This window comes from Giraffa tippelskirchi, chromosome 13 (assembly GCF_054371585.1).
Source record: "Giraffa tippelskirchi isolate mGirTip1 chromosome 13, T2T-mGirTip1v1.2.pri, whole genome shotgun sequence".
NCBI classification, from domain to species: Eukaryota; Metazoa; Chordata; class Mammalia; order Artiodactyla; family Giraffidae; genus Giraffa; species Giraffa tippelskirchi.
Window position 1 is genome coordinate 61,381,232 of NC_137287.1, and position 23,019 is coordinate 61,404,250.

The window sequence follows — 23,019 nt, forward strand, 5'->3', positions numbered from 1 at the left end:
AGGTCTAGGTTGCACAATGGCACTGGCTTGTTCTTCTCCCTGGAATGCTTTGCCACCTGATCTTTGTATGGCCAGCCCTAGGACATTCAGACTTCAGTGTAGGTTCTATCTCCTCAGCCTCGTTACTAGTTCCTCCTTGCTTGTTACCACCCTCTCTTAATTCTTTGCCAAACACCTCATCATCTGATATTTTTCTTATCGACTGATATATTGACTATCTCTTCCTCATCCCACCACAGTGTAAGCTCCAGGAGGGCAGGGAACTCTTTTCTCTGTTTTTCTTTTTTTTTTACTCCCAGTGCCTGACATATAGCAGGTATATAATAAATATGTGTATGGTGAAGGTCTGAATAAATGAATGAATGAAAAAGATCACCACTCTACCTAATGCACAGTCCTGACTCTCTCTGGTCAAATGAATGATCTATTAATGGCAATCTAGGAACTTCCCTGGTGCTCCCAATGCAGAGGGCCCAGGTTTGATCCCCGGTGGGGGATTTACATTCCACATGCCACAACAAAGATGAAAGAGCCCATGTGCCACAACTAGACCCAGAGCAGCCAAATAAATTTTTAAAAATAAAATTAACAAAAAGACCTGTCAGGTTTTTAAAAATGGCAATCTAAAAGTTACTAGCATTCAACTAGAGGATAAGTTGGTAACATGACCCTCGATACCTCAAAAGGACTCTGAAAACAGTAAACCACTGACTCCTGAACCACACGGAGGTTAATCCAAATGTAACACAGTTGGCCCTCCGCATCCATGGTTCCCCTGTATCCTCGGACTCAACCAACCACGAATCGTGGGGTACTCTATTTACTACTGAAGAATATCTACATATAAATGGACCTGTGCCAGTCAAACCTGTGTTGTTCAAGGGTCAACTGTATTATAGATCATCAACAAGATCCAGATCAAGTCTCCTCGCTTCTCTGGAATCTCCCTAGAATAATCAATGCCTCACTGACCACTTCCTTTCTCCAACTTCCTAAAGCTTTTACTGCCTACACCATTCATGTGATACTTCACAATCCCCTTCTGTATATTGGTGCCCATGCCTACCATGAGAGGGATTGTGAGGTTCTGGGGATACAACCACCAATAAGGAGGAGTTTACCTTCCAGGTGGGAGATATAGATAGTAAACCAGTCTTTTCATAAATCATTACTTAATGGTATTTGTAACAAGTGCCACACACACACATAAAAACAAGTGTGCGCTAACAGCATAATCAAAGAACAAAACCAGACCAGCTGCATAAAAGAAGGACAGCAGGTAGGAAGTGGGTCAGGGAAATGATAGTCCATGAGAAGAAAATCTCTCACCTTTGGAGAGACCAGGGAGTAGGCAGGATGGAGACCAGAAACAACACGAACTTGAAGTCGGGAGACAGTGGTCTCACATCCAGCACCATCACTGTCCACCCACAGTCCTTGACTTGTCTGGGTTAAAGTTGACTCAACTGTGATAATTAGAACAGAACCAAGTTCGGTGTTGTCAGAATCCTTAGAGAAATAAAATATAACCCCGTCATTTTCCAGAGATGAAATTATTTCATTTCAAAGAACAGGAATATTTATTGAACATATATTAATTACATTTTAAGCATAAAGATCCATTGAGGTGAATGGATTTGCCCAATATTAACATGAGTTAGTGGGCACAGTCTCCCTTCACTGAGCTGGTCAAGAGCAGTGATTCTCAAAGTCTGGAGATTCTTGGGGGATCCTGAGTTCCTTTTAGGGGAGCCCATGAGATCAAAACTATTTTCAGAACAACACTAAGATGTCAGGGTCACTGTGCTGACATTTGCACTGTTGCTGCAAAAGCAAAAGTGAGTAAAACTAATGGCACCTAGTACAAATCAAGGCAAAGCTACCAAATAATACTAATAGTCATTACATTGTTTAGTGCCTGATGTGGGCAGAAAAGAAAAAGGCAGTTTCAGAATATCCTTGATGAGCTTCCCTGGTGGTTCAGTGGTTAAGGATCCATCTGCCAATGCAGGGGACACAATTTTGATCCTTGGTCTGGGAAGATCCCGCATGCCATAAAAGGCAACTAAGCCCCAACTACTGAGGCTGCACTTGAGAGCCCACAAACCACAACTACTGAAGCCTTCACGCCCTGGAACCTGTGCTCTACAAGAGAGGCCACCACAATGAGGAGCCCGCACACTGCAACTGCAGAAATCAGAAGCTCACAAAGTACGTCGTGTGCTCAAAGTACAATGGCTGTCTCAAGGCAAAGCACCTCCGCGACTGAGCTCTGAGCTGAACTAGCGGCTTTCTTTGTGAAAGACTATTTTTACTTGAAAGGATGAATGACAGATAAACTCTAGATTTGAGTACTTGATAGAAATTTTCTTGAAAATGAATAAAGTAGGCCTGTCATGTTAAGGAAAAATAGCAGATTTTTTGCCACTGATAAAACTTGAGCTTTCAAGCAAAAAGTAGAATTTTAGAAAACTTGCCACTGGGTGCTTGACATTTTTCCATTGCTTCAAGACTTTCCTGATGAGATCAATGATGATACTGATGAAATGGATTTTTTAATACTGTATAATTAAAAGTCTCAATATTTCCAACATCTGTAAAACTCTGAACCAGTATTTTTCATATGGTCAATTCATCATGTTACAAAATCATGCATGGATTTAAAAAATCCATTCAAAGGGCAAGAAAGACTATTGGATTTTCATGCAGGAATACAACAAAACTCATTGATAAGGTTTCAGATTCTGCACCATAACTATTAAGAAACTATCACTTTTCGAGTTTTGATGTAGTATCAAAATAAAGAATAAATACAGAAAAAGTCCTTAACTTACATTTAACAAGTGCACAAATACTCATTAAACTGATGTTATACTCCTCCATCCCTAAGGGATATCTTTGTTCTTGAACAAATAACGTGTAAACTAGACTGTCTAGGCAAAGTTCCAGGGACATTTTAAACCAAGTACTTTCGCACTTTATGGAAGATATGGATGAATTGAATTATGATTTTCTTGACCCATCTGGGCTCAAATTTCACTTTAAAAATGACAGATCCTCTTTCCCATTCCTATTTGCTTCCTCCCCCCATTCTTTTCTTTTTAATTAATTAATTTATTTTAATTGGAGGCTAATTACTTTACAATATTGTAGTGGTTTTTGCCATACATTGACATGAATCAGTCATGGGTGTACGTGTGTTCCCCATCCTGAACCCCCCTCCCACCCCCCTCCCCATCCCATCCCTCAGGGTCATCCCAGTACACCAGCCCTGAGCACCTGTCTCATGCATTAAACCTGGACTGGCGATCTATTTCACATATGATAATATACATGTTTCAATGCTATCCTCCCCCCATTGTTATTTGCTTTTGATCATCAGAAAATAAATACCATTCTTTGTCTCCTCATAATATTTTCCATGCAAGATTGATCAGATGTTCTCAATGGGCCCAGTCAAATAGAAACATCAACTTCTAGTGCCAGTCAAGATGAAGGAAACTGAATGGAGCCTAAGACTCCTACTGATTATGTTAAAATCTGTGTACATAATGCACAAAGCAACTACCTGAAGACTCTGAAAACTAAACAGCTAAAGGCAATGGGACCCGAATCAAAGTGGGCTGAACCACTATGCAGCAGGAACTCGACAAGAAATCTATTTCTATCTAGATCAAGAAAAGGAGCCCCAGTGTGCTAGAGAGTATGGAGGAAGTCCCTGGCTTTCTTTTTCTTTTTTCCTCACCCAGCTTTGCACCACAGCCAACTCTAGTCTCAGATCTGCACTGCCACGGTAGCACAGCCAGAACAGACACCCTAAATGGTCCCTTCTATTAAAGAAACTGAATGAGTAGAGAACCTTCCAACAAAAGAAGACTCCAGGTACAGATCATCCACTGATAAAATTTTACCAAACTGTTATGGACTGAATTGTGTCTCCCCAAAATTCATTTGTTGGAGCCCTAACCCCCAGCACCTCAGAATATGGCTGTATCTGGAGATAGGGCCTTTAAAGCAGCCATCAAGTTAAAATGAGCCTGTTAGGGCAAGCCCCATCCAAGCTGACTGGTGTCCTTATGAGAAGGGGAAATTAGAACAAATGGAGAGACACTAAGGACATTCATAGGCAGAGGGACAAACAGGTGAGGAGACAGAAAGAGGGGAGCCACCTCCAAGCCACAAACACCCCAGAGGAGCTCAACTCTGCCAGCACCCTGATCATGGACTCCTGGCCTCCAGGACTGTTGAGAGAACAAATGTCTCTTGTTGAAGCCACCCACTATATGATATTTTTTTGTCCAGAGAAGACTAATCCACCAACATTTATTGGGAAACAAACACCACCAATTCTACACAATCTCATCCATAAAACAGAACAGGAAAGAACACTTTCTAACCCATTTTGGGAGGTTAATGTTATCCTCATGCACTTTTTTTTTTTATTAAAAGAAAACTACAAACAAATATCTCTCATGAACATAAGCATAAAAAAATTCTCAACAAAATATTAGCAACTAAAGTCCATCAACACATGAAAATAGGATATATCTTGAGAATATAAGGGTAGTTCAGCATTTGACATTCAATGTAATGCACTTAATTATAAGCTGAAGAAGAAAGATGTCACGATGATCTCAGATGCTGAAAGAGTTCTCACAAAATTTAACTTCAATTTATGATTAAAATTCTCACCAAATCAGAAATAGAAGACAATTTCCTTAACCTGCTAAAAGGCACTGACACAAAAACTAATGATATCATGCTTAAGATAGGTTGTTCACGCTCATCAGTCTATGCAACCTCATACAGGAAGTCCTAGCCAGTGCAATAAAGAAAAAAATTCATACAGACTTGAAAGAGAGAAATAAAACTCCTTCTCTACCTTGAGGGTACATCATTTGGATCAAAGAGGATATCAAAAGGGAATTTTTTTAAATCTTGAAACAAATGAAAATGAAAACACAACATACCAAAACTTAAGGGATATAGTAAAAGCAGTACTAAGAGAAAAGTTTATAGTGATAAATGCCTATTTTATAAGAGATCTCTAATAAACAACCTAACTTTATACCTCAAGGAACTACAAAAGAACTAAAACCAAAGCTAGCAGAAGGAAGGAAATAATAAAGATCAGAGAAGAAATAAATCAAATAGAGACTAGAAAATAACAGAAAAGAATTGTAAGTTGATTTTTTGAAAGAAATAAACAAAATCAATAAAGCCTCACATTTATACCCATGGCTGATTCGTGTCAATGTAAGGCAAAAACCACTACAATATTGTAAAGTAATTAGCCTCCAACTTAAATAAATAAATTATTTTTTAAAAGCCTTACCTAAACTAAGAATGAAAGAGAGAAAACTGAAATAAAAACAGAAAGGAAAGTGACATTATAACAGATACCTCAAAAGTAAAGAAGCATAATCATAAGGGACTATTGATGAAAATTACAAATTGGAAAACTTAGAAGAAATAGACAAATTTTGAGAAACATACAACGTGTTAAGGCTAAAACAAGAAAAAACAGAAAAACCCAACACACCAGTAACAAATAAAGAGATTCAAATAGTAATTTAAAAAACTTCCAAAAGCGAAAAGCCTAGGACCAAATGGATTCAAAGTTGAATTCTACCAACATTCAAATAAGAATTAACACCAGTGCTTCTTAAACTCTTCCAAAAAGTAAAAGTAAAGGAAATACATCCAAACTCATTTAATGACAGTAGCCTCACCGGATATCATAGCTGGACAAAGACACTGCAAGAATAGAAAACTACAGACCAATATCTCTGATAAACATAGGTGTAAAACTCCTCAGTAACACTAGCACACTGGATTCAACAATATATCAAAAAGATTAAACACCATGACCAGTGGTATTTATCCCTGGGAAGGAAAGTTTGTTTAACATACACAAATCAATGTAATATATAGCACATTCACAAAGTGAAATATTTGAACCACATGATCATCTCAATACGCAGAAAAAACAACTTGACAAAATTCAACACCCATTCCTGACAAAAACTGAATAAAATAAATATAAAAGAAATTTCCTCAACATAATAAAGGCCATTTATGAAAAGCCCAGGGCTAATGCTGGGAAGAATTAGGGGCAGGAGGAGAAGGGGACGACAGAGGATGAGATGGTTGGATGGCATCACCGACTCGATGGACATGGGTTTGGGTAAACTCTGGGAGTTGGTGATGGACAGGGAGGCCTGGCGTGCTGCGATTCATGGGGTCGCAAAGAGTCGGACACGACTGAGCGACTGAACTGAACTGAACTGAACATCATAGTCAATGGGGAAAACTGAAAGCTTTCCTACTCATGCCAATTCCACTACACATAATACTGGAAGTACTGGCAAAAAAAAAAAAAGATATAAAAGGCATTTAAATTGGAACAAAGGAAGGAAAACAATCTCTGTTTGCACATCATGATTCTATATGTAGAAAACCCTGAAGACTACACACACACACACCACAAATTTAGAATACATGAATCCAGTCAAGCTTCAGGATACAAATCAACATGACAAAAAAAAAAGAAAAACAACACCGAAAAGCAGCTGTATTTGTTTACACCAACAACAATCTATCTGAAAAGGAAATGAGTAAACAATCCTATCTATGATGGCACCTAAGAGAACAAAATACCTAGGAACAAATTTAACCAAGGAAGTAAACGATCTATGCACTTTATAAGGTTGATGAGAAAGACAAAAATCAATGGGAAGAGGTCCCATATTTATGGACTGGAAGAACTAATATTGCTAAAAATGCACATATTACCCACAGTGATCTAGAGATTCAAAACAATGACTATTAAAATTTCAGTGGCATTTTTCACAGAAATGGAAAAAACAATTCAAAAATTTGTGTGGAACTGCAAAAGATTCTGAAAAGCCAAAGCAATCTTTTTTTTTTTTTACCACCCATGTGTATTAACTTTATTTAGTGATAAATAGGCCGAGAGAGTTCAGTGACTTGCACAAGGAAACAGAACTAGCAGGTCATGGAACCAGGATGCAAAAGTGTTAGGTGCTTATCTAGGTTGTCCTTTTTTTTACCACCTCTTTTCCCTTTTTTAAAAAAATTAATTTATTTTAATTGGAGGATAATTACTTTACAGTATTGTAGTGCTTTTTGCCATACACTGACATGAATTGGCCATGGGTAGACATGTGTCTCCCAGCTCCCTCCCCATCCCATCCCTCTGGGTCATCCCAGTGCACCAGCTTTGACTCCCCTGTTTCACGCATTGAACCTGGATTGGTGATCTATTTCACATATGATAATATACATGTTTCAATGCTGTTCTCTCAAATCATCCCACCCTCGCCTTCTCCCACAGAGTCCAAAAGTCTGTTCTTTATATCTGTGTCTCTTTTGCTGTCTTGCATATAGGGTTATCGTTACCATCTTTCTAAATTCCATATATATGTGTTAATATACTGTATTGGTGTTTTCCTTTCTGACTTACTTCACTCTGTATAATAGCCTCCAGTTTCATCCACCTCATTAGAACTGATTCAAGTGCATTCTTAATAGCTGAGTAGTATTCCATTGTGTATATGTACCACAGCTTTCTTATCCATTCGCCTGCCAATGGACATCTAGGTTGCTTCCATGTCCTAGCTATTGTCATCAGTGCTGCGATGAACACTGGGGTACATGTGTCTCTCAATTCTGGTTTCCTCACTGTGTATGCCCAGCAGTGGGATTGCTGGCTCGTATTAGCCAAAGGAATCTTAAAAAAAGAACAAAGCTGGAGGCATCACTGTTCCTGATTTCAAGTTATATTACAAGGTATAGTAATTAAAACAGTATGATACAGACATAAAAACGAAGACCAGGGGAACAGAATCAAGAGCCCAGAAATAAATCCACACAGTGTCAAATAATCTACAGTAAAATGGCAAGAACATAAAATGGGGAACATTAGTTTAACAAATTATATTGGTAAAACAGGATTCACAAGCAGATGAATGAAATTTGACCCTTATTTCACTCTATATGGGGCTTCCCTGTTGGCTCAGACAGTAAAGAATCGACTGTAATGCAGGGGACCCAGGTTTAATCCCTGGGTTGGGAAGATCCCCTGGAGAAGGGAATGGCTGCCCATTTCATTATTCTTGCCTGGAGAATCCCTATGGACAGAGAATCCCGGTGGGCTACAGTTCATGGGGTCACAAAGAGTGGGACACGACTAAGTGACTAACACTCTCACTTTCACACTACATACACTAACTCAACATAAAGACTTACAGGTAAGACCTGAAACTAGAAAACAGAAAAAAAAAATTGCTTCTTGACACTGGTATGAGCTATTATTTTCTAGATAGGACCCCAAAAGCACAGGCAACAGAAGCAAAAATTGATAGATTGGATTACACCAAAATAAAAAGCTCCTGTGCAGCAAAGGAAACAATAAAATAAAAGGGCAACCTATTGCCTGGGAGAAAATAATTTGAAAACCATCTGTCTGGTCCAAAATATACAAGGAAGTCTTACAAATAAACAGTAAAACCATCTGATTGTTTAAAATAGGTGAAGGTTCTAAACAGACATATAAGTGACTAGCTAATCATCAAGGAAATGCAAACCAAAGCCATAATGGGATATTACCTCATGCCTGTTACTACGGCTGTGTGAGTGTGTTAGTCACTCAGTTGTGTCTGACTCTTTGTGACCCCACGGACTGTAGCCCACCAAGCTCTTCTCTCTCCATGGAATTCTCCAAGCAAGGATAATGGAATGGGTAGCCGTTTCCTGTTCCAGGAGATCTTCCCGACCCAGGGATTGAACCTGGGTATCCTACATTACAGGCAGATTCTTTACTGTCTGAGCCACCAGGGAAGCCTATTACTATGGCTACGATCCAAAAAATGAAAGATAACGTGTTAGCAAGGATATGGAGAAAAGACAACACTAGTACATCGTTGATGGGAACGGCCAAAAAATGAAAGATAACGTGTTAGCAAGGATATGGAGAAAAGACAACACTAGTACATCGTTGATGGGAATGGCAACTGGTACAGTCATTATGGGCAATGGTCCAAATGCAGGGTCCTCAAGATATTAAAAATAGAACTACCATCCAGAAAAGCCTCTTCTGAGTATATATATGCAAATGACATCAGTACATCTAAGAAATCAGTACCATGTTCACTGAATCATTAATCACAATAGCCAAGACATGGAAACAACCTGTATCCATCAACAAATGAGGAAAAATGTGGCATATATATTAATACATACAAAGGAATATTATTCAGCCACAAGAAAGAAGGTAATTCTGCCATTTGTGATAACACAGATGAAACCTGAGAACCTCACGATCAGTGATACAAGTCAGGAAAAGACAAATACTATTTGGTTGCACTTATATGTAGAATTTTCTTAAAACCCACACGGAGATAGCACCACACACTTATTAGAATATCCATTTTTTTTAACTGACAATACCGAGTACTGATGAGAATGAAGAACAACTGGAAATCTCATACAATGCTAATGCAAAGACAAAATGAGAAAGCTTGCATTTCAGTCTCTTTACCACTTACTAGTTGGATGATCTTGTGCAACCTACTTAATTGCCCTAAATCTCAGTTTCCTCATCTGTAAAATAGACATACTGACACTTCCAATGTTAATGTGCCTCACAGTGTTTCTGAGAAGTCTAATTGAAATGTAAATACTTCTGAAAATTGGGCCAACTATATGAATATTAAAGTATCATCTCTAACTTTAAAAAATGCTTTAGCCATTAAAAGTGAACTATAGACACATATCACAGACAAATCTCAGGTGCATTCTACTATATAAAAGAAGACAAATTTAAAAAAGAAAAGCAACATAATGAGTCTATTCATATCACATGCTGGAAAATGCAAAAATGGAGAACCCTTTAGAAGTCCCCAGGATTTGAGGTTGGGGAAGGGTCTGACCACACAGTGGCAGCACAGGGCAGGGTTTCAGCAGTGATGGAGGTTTTCTATATTGTGGTTGCAGTTGCGATTGTTCAACCATGTGTAGCTGTCAAAACATAACTGTATATGAAAAAGTGAATTTTACTGTGTGGAATTCAATATTAATTTGGAGAACAGAAATAGAGGAAGAAAGAGAGGCTCCTGCTTTCTAAGGCCCCAGAGCTCTCTGAATGAGAGAGAATTCATTCAACAAATGTATGAGACACCACAAAAATGCACCACATGTACAACAAGGAATGGAATAGATATTCCTGCCCTCAAGTAGTCTAGTCTATTTGGGAAGACAGCATCTGATGAGTAGGAAAACAGGGACCAAGAGGCTTTGACCAGGATGGCTGCCATCTTAAAAACAAAAAAAAACAAAAAACCCTCCCTCAACTATTTTGGTCCCTTCACCTGCAGCTTCAATGGTGTTCAACCCACAACTGAACACCCTGAAGGAGCTGCCCTCTCTCCTCCATGCCACAACCTAGATTCTGCTCTCTCCCTCTACTGAACTGTTCTTTCTGCCAGTGGAGTCAGGTGCTTCCTTTTAGCCCTTCTCTTACCTGACTTCTCAAAAGCTCTTGGTTGTCACTCACTCATCCTTCTGCAGACATTCTGTTCTGTTCACTCTCCTGGTTTTTCCTTGGGCGTCTCTGCCCTTTCACCAGGGTTAGCATTTTACAAGGCTCAGACCTACCCGAGGGCTTCAACTCTAAGTCCTCTCCCTTGGAAATCTCATCCGTATCCAGTTTCAGCTGACACCTGGTTATCACTTAGTCCCAAAGGCATATCCTCCACTCAGAGCTCTTCTCAAACCTCCAAACACAGATCCAACCACCTACTCAAACTCTCACGTGGACAGCTCAAGGGCACGTCAACTCAACATGTCCAGCGCTGGACTCAGGAATTCCCCTCCAAAGCTGTCCTAGTCCATTTATCCTGGCCTGTGTTAGTCCTGGTATGCAGTCAGCCAGGAACAAAGGAGTCATCTTTGTCCCTCCCACATATTTTACCAGCCAAACCCAAACCACCATGACATCTGCTGATTTTATATCCTAACTATCTCTCAAGTTTGCCTACATCACTCCATCCCCTCTACCTTCACCCAAGCCCAACATACATCTGGCAGTTTTCAAACAACCACTGCCTCTTCTTACCATATCATCCGGATCCCCTCCAATACAGCTCTCCACTTCTGCCACTTTGGTTTTCTTTTTAAATATGCATTTGCTCCAATCACCCCTTGCTTTCAAAACATCAGAGGTGTCCCATTACCGTTAGAACAAAGCCCAATCCTCACCAGTTCAGTTCAGTTCAGTCGCTCAGTTGTGTCCGACTCTTTGTGACCCCATGAACCGCAGCACGCCAGGACTCCCTGTCCATTACCAACTCCCGGAGTTTACCCAAACCCATGTCCATCGAGTCGGTGATGCCATCCAACCATCTCATCCTCTGTCGTCCCCTTCTCCTCCTGCCCCCAATCCTTCCCAGCATTAGGGTCTTTTCCAATGAGTCAACTCTTCGCATGACGTGGCCAAAGTATTGGAGTTTCAGCTTCAACATCAGTCCTTCCAATGAACACCCAGGACTGATCTCCTTTAGGATGGACTGGTTGGATCTCCTTGCAGTCCAAGGGACTCTCAAGAGTCTTCTCCAACACCACAGTTCAAAAGCATCAATTCTGCGGTGCTGAGCTTTCTTCACCATCCAACTCTCACATCCACACATGACCACTGGAAAAACCATAGCCTTGACTAGATGGACTTTGTTGGCAAAGTAATGTCTCTGCTTTTAAATATGCTATCTAGGTTGGTCATAACCTTCCTTCCAAGGAGTAAGCTTCTTTTCATTTCATGGCTGCAATCACCATCAGCAGTGATTCTGGAGCCCAAAAAAATAAAGTCAGCCACTGTTTCCCCATCTACTTCCCATGAAGTGATGGGACCAGATGCCATGATCTTAGTTTTCTGAACGTTGAGCTTTAAGCCAACTTTTTCACTCTCCTCTTTCACTTTCATCAAGAGGCTCTTTAGTTCTTCTTCACTTTCTGCCATAAGGGTGGTGTCATCTGCATATCTGAGGTTATTGATATTTCTCCCGGCAATCTTGATTCCAGCTTGTGCTTCTTCCAGCCCAGCATTTCTCATGATGTACTCTGCATATAAGTTAAATAAGCAGGGTGACAATATACAGCCTTGATGTACTCCTTTTCCTATTTGGAACCAGTCTGTTGTTCCATGTCCAGTTCTAACTGTTGCTTCCTGACCTGCATACAGGTTTCTCAAGAGACAGGTCAGATGGTCTGGTATTCCCATCTCTTTAAGAATTTTCCACAGTTTATTGTGATCCACACAGTCAAAGGCTTTGGCATAGTCAATAAAGCAGAAATAGATGTTTTTCTGGAACTCTCTTGCTTTTTCAATGATCCAGAGGATGTTGGCAATTTGATCTCTGGTTCCTCTGCCTTTTCTAAAACTGGCTTGAACATCTGGAAGTTCATGGTTCACGTATTGCTGAAGCCTGGCTTGGAGAATTTTGAGCATTACTTTACTAGTGTGTGAGATGAGTGCAATTGTGTGGTAGTTTTAGCATTCTTTGTCATTGCCTTTCTTTGGGATTGGAATGAAAACGGACCTTTTCCAGTTCTGTGGCCACTGTGAGTTTTCCAGATTTGCTGGCATACTGAGTGCAGCACTTTCACAGCATCATCTTTCCGGATTTGAAATGGCTCAACTGGAATTCCATCACCTCCACTAGCTTTGTTCATAGTGATGCTTTCTAAGGCCCACTTGACTTCACGTTCCAGGATGTCTGGCTCTAGGTGAGTGATCACACCATCGTGATTATCTGGGTCATGAAGATCTTTTTTGTACAGTTCTTCTGTGTATTCTTTCCACCTCTTCTTAATATCTTCTGCTTCTGTTAGGTCCATACCATTTCTGTCCTTTACCGAGCCCATCTTTGCATGAAATGTTCCCTTGGTATCTCTAATCCCCACATGGTCTGGCCCCACTCAGTGCTCTTGCCACATCCTTCTCACTTACTCTCTTTCCTCCAGCTACTGGGGATTTCTTTGATTTTCTCAAAGGTACCATGGATCCTGCTACCACATGGCCTTTGCACAGATTCTTTGCCTCTCTGGATTGCTCTCATTATCCCAATACTCCAACATTAACTAGGGTATCTCCTCTTTCATCAGATTTTAGCTCCAGTATAATTCAGCAGAAAAAGCTTTCTTTATCCCTAAGTCTAGGTCAGACTCCCTGATTATTTCCTTTCTTTCCCTTGAAGCATTTATTTTCATTTTAAATTGTAAAGTCATTAATGTGGTCTTTTGATTGTATTCACCACCAGCACTAGGACTATAAACTTCATGAGATCAGAGACTCGGTATTTTTTTCAAAATTGAAACTCCAGTATCTAACACAGAAGCTGCCTCATGGTAGTCACTCAATAATCATTTGCTGAAGATTGGACTCAACAATTCCACAAAATGAGGTGTGTACTGATATAATGTCATACATGTCCACACTCTATGTAATATCAGTGGATTGGAAACAGTGTAACTACCTACCAACAAGGGACTTGATTAAATACATAGTAAGGCATTAATACAATGGAATATGATGCAGCTGTTTAAACCAACTTACATGTCTAGATATAGCAACTTACATGTCTACTTACATGTACCCACTTGTGAACAAAGCAGGGCACAACCATGTGCGCATAGTGCAGTGCCACTGGTATCAAAAGTGTGTGTTAGTCACACAGTCGTGTCCGACTCTTTGCGACCCCATAGACTGAAGCTCGCCAGGCTCCTCTGTCCATGGGATTCTCCAGGCAAGAATATAGGAGTGGGCTGCCATTCCCTTAAAGAAGACAGTAAAGCTTGCCTGAATTGTTTGTTGGAGGAGAATACTCATTGGAAGCTTACAAGAAACTATTAACTGTGGTTACTCGTTTGGAGGGTAGGTGGGAACTGGGTGGATGGGTGTCAGAGGTGGGAGAAAAACACTCTAGACTACCATTTTATCCTTTCAGATTTGGGGACCCACATGAACATGGCTTATAATTCAGTACATGAATTTTTAAGGCTCTGTGACCAGAACCCAGTAAAATCTGTTGAATGAATTGCAACACACATGAGCACTTCCCCATCACCTGTTCCCCTCTCCAGCACCTTCCCTGTCACCACTGTTCCCACTGCCACTGCCATGGGAAGACACAGGAAGCTTTTTAAAAGTTGCATAATCTTTAAGTTTTAAAGCCATACTTTCTAACCATCCATTTATAGTCATAAACCCCTCCATCACTCTTTACAACTGACAAAGTGCTTTCAAACCTATGACCTAATTGGGTCCTTAACCTGAGAGAGTTTCCACGTTTTGAAAGTGAAAGTCGCTCAGTCGTGTCCAACTCTTTGTGACCCCATGGACTATACAATTCATGGAATTCTCCAGGCCAGGATCCTGGAGAGGGTAGCCTTTCCCTTCTCCAGGGGATTTGCCAACCCAAGGATTGAACCAGGTCTCCTGCACTGCAGAGGGATTCTTTACCAGTTGAGCCACAAGGGAAGCCCAAGAATACTAGAGTGGGTAGCCTATCCCTTCTCCAGCAGATCTTCCTGACCTAGTAATCAAACTGGGGTCTTCTGCATTGCAGGCAGATTTTCTACCAACTGAGCTATCAGGGAAGGAGAAAACTGTGGTTGTGAGAAATTAAGGGCTCTGCCTGAGGTCACGCCTCTGAAAATGGCACAGCCAATACTGATTGTCTGATGAGGATGGCAACTCCCTCACCATCCTTCCCAACTCTAAAAAGGGAAAAAAGAAAGATGACAGGAGGTCTTCTACAGATTTTATGTCAGTCCCATGACACTCTAGGTAGGATTGATGTATGTGTGGGTCAGTCTGGGTCTCGGTCCCAGGGGACAGGACTTGCTGAGACAGGAAAACAGCCAACTTTTGTTTTGATTGTTACACTCACCCAGCAGGGAAGAAAAAAGGAAAGGAAAATGTTCTTGGCTGGCGTGGAGAGAACCCTGCCAGAAAATGGGAGGGATGCTCTAACTTGCCAAAGACATCCCCGGAGGCCCCATTAACACCATGATATTGAACCAGAGAGATTCTGAACACTTAGGAGTGCTGCTGATTTCCTGGCAACTTTTGAAAGCAAGCTTATGTTTCCACTGACTGAAGCAAGGGGCGAGGGGGGGGGGGGGAGGGGGGGGGATGTCTAAGGATGGAACTAGAGAATGGGAGGATTTGGCTGCTGAGGATGGAGTTGCAGGTTGTCCTGGGTATGTATCACAAAAAGTTTCCCTACATCAGATTTTCCTCTGGTTCCATTTCTCAACCTCCGGACTGACCCTAGAGTCCCAGATTCACATGATGCTGCAAGAGAATGAGAACTATCCATGAAAAGGAGGAGATGCGCCCTTCATGACCACAATCTAAACACACTGTTCAAGCTGACTTGGGACTTAGAGAACAGTACCAGCAACAGTGGAAATGATGAGAATTATCAGTGTTCTCCTGGAATTTATCATCATCTAAGACACGGCATGTGATATAGGGAAACTGTGTAATGTGCACCGTCCAGGGCCATTCATAATGGTCTCAGAACAAATGTAGGGTTCATATGTTCCCATTAGCAAGAGTCTAACTGGAATAAAAAGATGACCCAAACAAGCTCCTCTGATCCCATCTAAGATGGAAGACCCATCACCTAAGGAAAAACATACTGTGTCGTAACATGATTTGTAACCTGCGTAGGAGAGAAAGCAGGATACTCACCTTCACACAGAAAAAGCAGAGAGGACTTTCCTGGTGGCACAGTGGATAGGAATCCATCTGCCAATGCAGGGACATTGGTTCAATCCCCGGTCCAGGAAGATTCCACAGCTGCAGATCAATTAGGCCCATGTGCCAAAACTAGTGAGCCCACAACTACTAAAGCCCATGTGTCAGAGCCTGTGCTCTGCAACGAGGGAAGCTACTGCAATAAGAAGCCTGTGTACTACAACAAAGAGTAGCCCTTGCTCACCATAACTAGAGAAAAGCCCTCATGGCAACAAAGATCCAGCGCAACCAAACATACTTTTTTTTTTTTTTTTAAGGCAGATAATTTTTAGTTTTAGTTCAGTTTTTTTTTTTTTTCAAGAAAGGAGCAAGTAACTGTCAATAACTCTTCATCTAATTCTGACACCTTCAATTCACAACTATTTTAATCACTGCAGAGAAAGTAAAAATTTCTCAAGGAATATAAAATATAAATGCTAACACCTTAGTTTTATTTTTAACCTAAATTCTCAAATGAACTAGCTAATTTAACTCAGCTCTGATGTGGTACCTTTCAAAGTGGGCAGAGGAAGGAGCCAAGATGTAATACATACAAAGTCCATCCATCAACACCTCGGTTGGGCTCCACAGCAGCTCAGCAACCTAGAACAATTAATTCTCTTTCCCCAAAAGTTTCTGACTCAGCGCAAACACACATACCCACCCTCTGTTATCTAAGAGACCAGGATGATGAAAGAGAAAGGAATTCTACCCAAGATCAACATCTGACCATCCAAAATAGGACTGCCTTCACATTAAAACAATTCTCCACAGTCCCATTGTTCTATTTTTTTCGAATGATGGAAAATCTAATTGCAGGAAAATGTTAATAGCTTCATTGTGTGACCACAGGGCTAATCAGTTATGTATCTAAAGAGTTTGGGGCTCAGCTGTGAGGTATTTTTGGATCAACATGTGATCTCTTGACATCAATGTACTGTTACCAAGGATTTAGTACATGAAGCAAAAATCCCACAAAATGGAGAACCAAAGGATCAAGACTAAAAAGATTTAATTTGAACATTCTACAGCCTGGCCCAGGCTGGGGATACTCAGGCTTATACTGGTGGATAAGGTTCAATGTGGAGTGGGCGCTGGCACAGATTAAGAGTTGGGTAGGAAAACAAAAAGAGTGGGACGGAGGGAAAGAAAGGCGTTTAGATCTATGTTGGGAGTGAAATATATGACAAGCACTCAGAAGATTCTGGCAGATCTTGAGGAGGGGTCTGGGAGTCGAGAACTGTCAGTAGGGCAGGCCTAAGGAAGGAACCCTGGATAACGTGTGGAAAGGAAGAATCAGCACTTTTCCACAGTCGGATGCACTTGCCCACGATAACAGTTTCTGTGCAAAGAACATGAAGAAAGCCTCCAGGTGCCATGGAGCCCTGGGCAGGAGGTTTGGAAGAACAAGGCCACTCCCCTAGGCCAACCCACCAGACAAGAGAAAGACACCGCCCCCACCAAGGACACCACAGATGGGGGAAAAGGAAACCACCTAATACATGCACACTGGTTCATTAACCCACATCAGAACTGCCTCCAGCGGTCTGTCACGTGGTCCTATGAACATCTTGCTGGGAGACTGGGAACGATGGGCCATGGCCTCCCTGCTGCCTTGGCTCAGTTATGACAATGCCACTGCTCTGAGAAAGCGACAGTCCTCAAAATAGCCCCACAACTCAGGCATCTGCCTCAGACTGAAAGATGCCTCTTCTATCTTCGTGCCCAGAATGATCCAGATCCTTCTGTTCCATGGGAACTAGATCCTGCCACTAAGGGTTTGCATGCTGCAACTGAAGATCCTGCATGCTGCAAGGAAGACTGATGATCCCATGTGCCACAACTAAGACCCAGCAGGGCCAAGTAAAAACATACATAAGTATTTAAAATCAACAACAGAAGTAGTCATAACAGCTCAGTGTATTGAGTGCTTACTCTCAAATACTACACCGAAGGCTTTACCTACTGACATTCCCTACATAGTTAAATCATGTCACACCCGCCCTAAGACACAGATGTTACTATTGCTTCCAATTTACAGAAGAGGAAACTGAGGCACAGCGTGCCAACCTTCAGCCCATCTTGTCCCCTCACTTTGTGAGGGACCTCATGCCACACAGCACAGCCTGAGGACTCAAGAGTTTATCAGCAGTGTTTGTTAACTTCTGGGAGGGCTGTGGAGAGGGTGAAAAATACTCCTTGATCTGGACTTTGGAAGAGGACTCTTGACTCCCTTGCTCACAACATTCATATGAGTCATAGCTATCTTATTATTTTGCTGTAGCACAGGGTGCAGCCAATTCTTACCCTGGTGTCTTCTTGGACCTCCCAGTCACTGGAGAAAGTCGCCAGCTGCTGCCCTTGTGAGCAGTTTGAAAACTGGAAAAGGCTAGAAAACATCCTTCTGTTCTCTTGAGTGTCTGGAAAGATGGCATCTTGGAAATTGACTCCATGAGGCAAGAGGTTATAGTTCTCATCCATCCTAATGGAAAAAAAGGAGGCAAGAGCTGCAGACTGGATACTCATGGGGTGTACCATCTTGAATTGAGAGTCAACAGAAGACTGTGACAGTGTTGCCAGTTATACAATGTCTTTTTTTTTTTAAGTCGACTAGAATTACAATGTTGTGCTAATTTCTGCTGTAAAGTGATTCAGTTATACATATACATACATTTTTTTATATCTTTTCCATTATGGTTTATCCAAGAAGATTGGATATGGTTCCCTGTGCTAAGGTAGGACCTTGTTGTTTATTCCAAATGTAATAGTTTGCATCTACTAACCCCAAACACCCAGCCCATCCCTCTCCCTCCCTCTATTCCCCTTGGCAACCGCAAGTTTATTCTCTGTATCCATGAATCTGTTTCTGTTTTGTAAATAGGTTCATTCGTGCCATATTTTAGATTTCACATATAAGTGATATAATATGGTATTTTCTTTTCTCTTTGTGACTTACTTCGCTTAGTATAATTATCTCTAGTTCCATCTATGTTGCGCAAATGGCATCATTTCTTTCTTGTTATGGCTGAGTAATATTCATATATACGTACCATATTTTCTTTAATCATTCAACTATCAATGGACATTTAGGCTGTCTCTATATCTTGGCTGTTGTGAATAGTGCTGCTATGAACATGGGGGTGCATGTATGTTCCTGAATTACAGTTTTGTCCAGAGATATGCCCAGGAGGGGGACTGCTGGATCATATGGTAGTCTTATTGATTTTCTGAGGATCCTCCATACTGTTTTCCATAGTGGCTACACCAACTTACATTCCCACCAACAGTCTAGGAGGGTTCCCTTTTCTCCATACTCTCCAACATTTGCTATTTGTTCTGATTTTGATGATAGCCATTCTGCCCGATAGGAGATGGTACCTGGCTGTAGCTTTGATTCGCATTTCTCTAATAATTAGTGACGTTGAGTATATTTTCATGTGTCTACTGGCCATCTGCATGTCTTCTTTGGAGAAATGTCTATTAAGGTTTTCTGCCCATTTTTTGATTGGGTTTGTTGTTGTTGAGTTGTATGGTCTGTATATTGGAAATTAAGCCTTGGTCTATTGCATCATTTGCAAATATTTTCTCCCATTCTTTAGGTTGCCTTTTTTTTTTTTTATGGTTTTCTTTGCTGTGCAGAAGCTTGTAAGTTTGATCAGGTCCCCTTTGTTCATATTTGGTTTTATTTCTATTACCTTGGGAGAATGACCTAAGAAAACATAGGTCCAATTTATGTCGGAGAACGTTTTGCCCATGCTCTCTTCTAGTAGTTTTATGGTGTCATGTCTTATGTTTAAGTCTTTAAACTATTGAGAGATATTTTTGTGCACAGTGTGAGGGTATATTCTAACTTCACTGATTTACATGCAGCTTCCAATTACACGTCTACGTGGCTCGCATTAGAGGAGTCACTATCTCTAATTGTTTCTCTACCTCACACTGCATGTGTCTATCCTTAAGTTTTTCAAGACATGTGGGTTGGGGGATGGGTGAGTGTGAATCTGTGTCTGTCTATTTGTATATCTCCCAAGCAGCCTTCCTTCTCCTAGTGGAGTGGTCGTTGTTTCCTAGGCAAAGGAAAGCCAATTGCAATGACCCAAGATTCAAGTCCTACCACTGCTACTTATCTCCTGTTTGACACACAACGAATTTCTTAAATTCTCTAAGCTTAAATGTACAATCTATAAAACGAGGATGACAACAGCATCCTTGATATTTTTAATGGTGGTGTAAGGAGTGCATTTTTTTAAAAGTAAGTAAAGTATTTGGCACAGAGTAAGCACAATATAAAAGTTAACATTTTTACAGAACCCTGCATAAAGTACCTGTTGGCAAGATAGAGAAGTCAAGAGAAGGAAAAAGAGAGAGGGAAGCTGCACTCCAGCCCAAAGCAGGCATTTGGGGGCTCACCAGGGGAGTCTCCACTGCCACTTTCTCCTGTGACACTGACCAGAATCTGTTCTCCTCTCCAAGGGGCCCAGAATAACAGAGGAATGATTTGTATGTGGTTGTTAACACACATCAGGGCAACACAGCCCTGTGAAATAGAAATCTTGTCAGACTACCATTTGACTCTGTACCTCTGCCCTAACGTTTTATAAATATGTCAGAGAAAAAGAGGAAAGAGCTGGCTGACCACCACAGAGCCAGTGGACAAAACTGTATTTCATTATAAAATCGGAAAAGAAAATAATGTCTTCTTAAGTACTCTGGCTCTTTTTACTTTGGAAAATAAAGTTTTATTGTTGAATAGTTTTAGAGCTGGGTTCCCTAAATAAAGACATGTAAAAATCTAAGTTTCTCCATATCAAGAAGGTACTATCTCACTCCTTGCTAGCTTTATTTAAAAACTGTACTTCTCCAGTATTTTTTTTTTAATTCAACTTAATCTGGCTAAACCACCCAAGCCAACACAAAGCATGCCATGTATTCTAAACTTAGATATTCTGGCTTTAATATGGAAAACATGTGTTAACCGCGAGCTTACGGACGCCTCTCTGTGGAACCTTCTGTCTTCTTTCTCAGTGATGTGAAATCCCAAGAGCTAAAAGTTAGTCTCCAGACCAAGGTCATGGCCATTCCAAATATCCTTAATACTATGCCACATACTGGGAAGACGGGACTTATTGTCCATCACAGCTGTGGAGTCAATCACTATCTGTTAGATTCCATTTTGAGATTCCTCCCAGTTCCTCTGTATCAGCCTCCTCCTCCAACTGGAGAGAACCAATGCATTAGGGTTCCACCTGCTGTTTTGTATTGCAACTTCAGTTGAACCCATAACCCGAACCCTTATGTACATGCATTTCGTCGTGACCACACGACAAACTTTCATGGAACTTCACAAGATTCCAGGAGTCTCCCAACAGACAGGGCCTGGTCTAATTTACCTCTCTGTTCTTCAAAGCCCTGTGAGCACTTTCCCAATCCCTTAATGCCCCCACCCCCAGGCCCTTCCTCTATAAACTTTTGCTATTTGGAAGAGCCTGGCATTGAGGTCTGCTGGCAGCTGATATGAGCTAATCCGAGTGAAACAAGAGGACAGCTGGGATGCATTCCACACCAGTCCCATCTTGGCATTTAAGCAGGTGTGCAGAATTGAGTAACTACACGTTGCTCATCTAACCTGGACCAGGTGTTTCACATCAGTTACTAGGCTTTCAGCTCAACCAACTTTGTTTTGCACATTATGAAGGTGAGGCTCTTGACAAGGTCAATAACTTGCTCAAAATGACAGGAAGAATGGAGCCAGAATTCCAACAACTGTCTGATTCCAAAGATGTTTGGTTTGGTTTTGACCACTGTCCATCCCAAACGACTCCCACGGCATCCACTTTAAAATATAGCCTTCCTCCTCTATAAGAATTCTACCTCAATTAGGGTTCCACTTTCTTATTTCAAACTCCAGGAGACGCCATCGCCTGAACTCTTACCCACAGGCATCTCATCTGCACCACAGACCAACTTGCATGGAACTCAACCAGAGAGGGCTCCTGTCCGACGGCCCTACTCCTCAGAGCGCTGTGACCAGGGCCTTCTTCCCCCATCACCCCCCGCATAAACCTCCGCTATTGGGAATAGGCTGTTTGTTGCTGGGAACCACCTGGAGCTTTGGCCTGAAACACTCTTCCCTAGTTAAGCACGGGAGACATCCCTGTTTTTCCAACAGTCTTAGCCAGAGGCACCCAGGATCTCTGTAGACTCAACATGAGGAGCAGAAAAGAGCAGAAAACGGGAAGGAGACCAGGGGAGACCAAGGCATGACCAACATTGCCTGGACAGGATTCTGGAGGAGTTCCTGAGCCTGCTGAAGATAAACGTACCTCTGCAGGCCATGCCAAGTGGCCGAAGGGATGGTATGGGCGGGAGGTGGCGGGCTCACCTGAGGAAGAAGAAATAGGAGTAATCCTGGACCACGGTGTGGGAGTGACAGGAGAAGTAACCCAGGCCGGTGAGGTTGAGCCTGGAGCCCGCGGGCACCTCGAGCATGCTGCCCCACGCCTGGTCGCACAGCATCTCGATCTCAGCGGAGTAGAAGAGCCCCGCGTCGCTGGCCTCATACTGCCAGGGCAGGTAGTTGTACAGGCCGTGCACCTCCTCGTGCAGCGCCAGCACCTTGGCGTACACAATGATCTCGGCCAGCTCGGCTCGGCAGCCCTCGCTCAGGGGTCTCCACTCGGAGGGCAGCTGGCAGCCGCGGGCGGCCCCCAGCCGGCAGGCCAGGCAGAGCGCGGCGAGCAGCAGTGGGCGCAGCATGCCGGCGGCGGGGGCGGGCGGCGGGAGCCGCCGGGTGGGCGCTGCGCCCCAGGCGCGCTAGCTGAGGCGCATGGCCGGGGGGAGGCCCGCGGCGGCAGCGAGAGCGTCGGGGAGCCCGGAGCGCCGGGCCCCACTAGCGGGAGGCGCAGCCCTGGGCGCTCGGCTCCGCGCACCGCTGCGGAAGCTCAGCGTGCTGCTCCTTCCTCCGCCGGGATCCCCCTGCCGGGCCTCGCCTGGGAGGCTTTTAAAAGGGCACGGGGAGGGCCGGCCACCGCCTCCTCCTGCCCCCCGTGGCTGGGGCGTGGGCGGCAGCGGGAGGGGCGGAGGCGGGAAGCCGTCCAGGGGCGCGCGGTGCTGGGGAGACAGCGCAGTCGGCGCTGGACCGGGAGCCCCCGGGCCGAGCTCGGTGTTTGCGCCAGCGCGGAGGTCCGCAGCCGAAAAGT

The 23,019-nt window shown here is 42.5% G+C and overlaps 1 protein-coding gene across 1 annotated transcript in view; it reads right to left on the reverse strand.

Moving 5' to 3' along the window:
* The window catches only part of CCDC3 (coiled-coil domain containing 3), a 95,962-nt gene extending 73,165 nt beyond the window's left edge, over positions 1 to 22,797 (reverse strand). Inside the window, exons 1-2 of the mRNA XM_081554127.1 lie at positions 22,203 to 22,797; positions 18,128 to 18,302 (exon numbers count right to left, since the gene is read on the reverse strand). Coding sequence (XP_081410253.1) covers positions 18,128 to 18,302; positions 22,203 to 22,576 — 549 coding nt within the window. The 5' untranslated portion in view covers positions 22,577 to 22,797. The remainder of the gene's footprint in view (positions 1 to 18,127; positions 18,303 to 22,202) is intronic.
* Between the last annotated feature and the right edge of the window lie 222 nt (positions 22,798 to 23,019).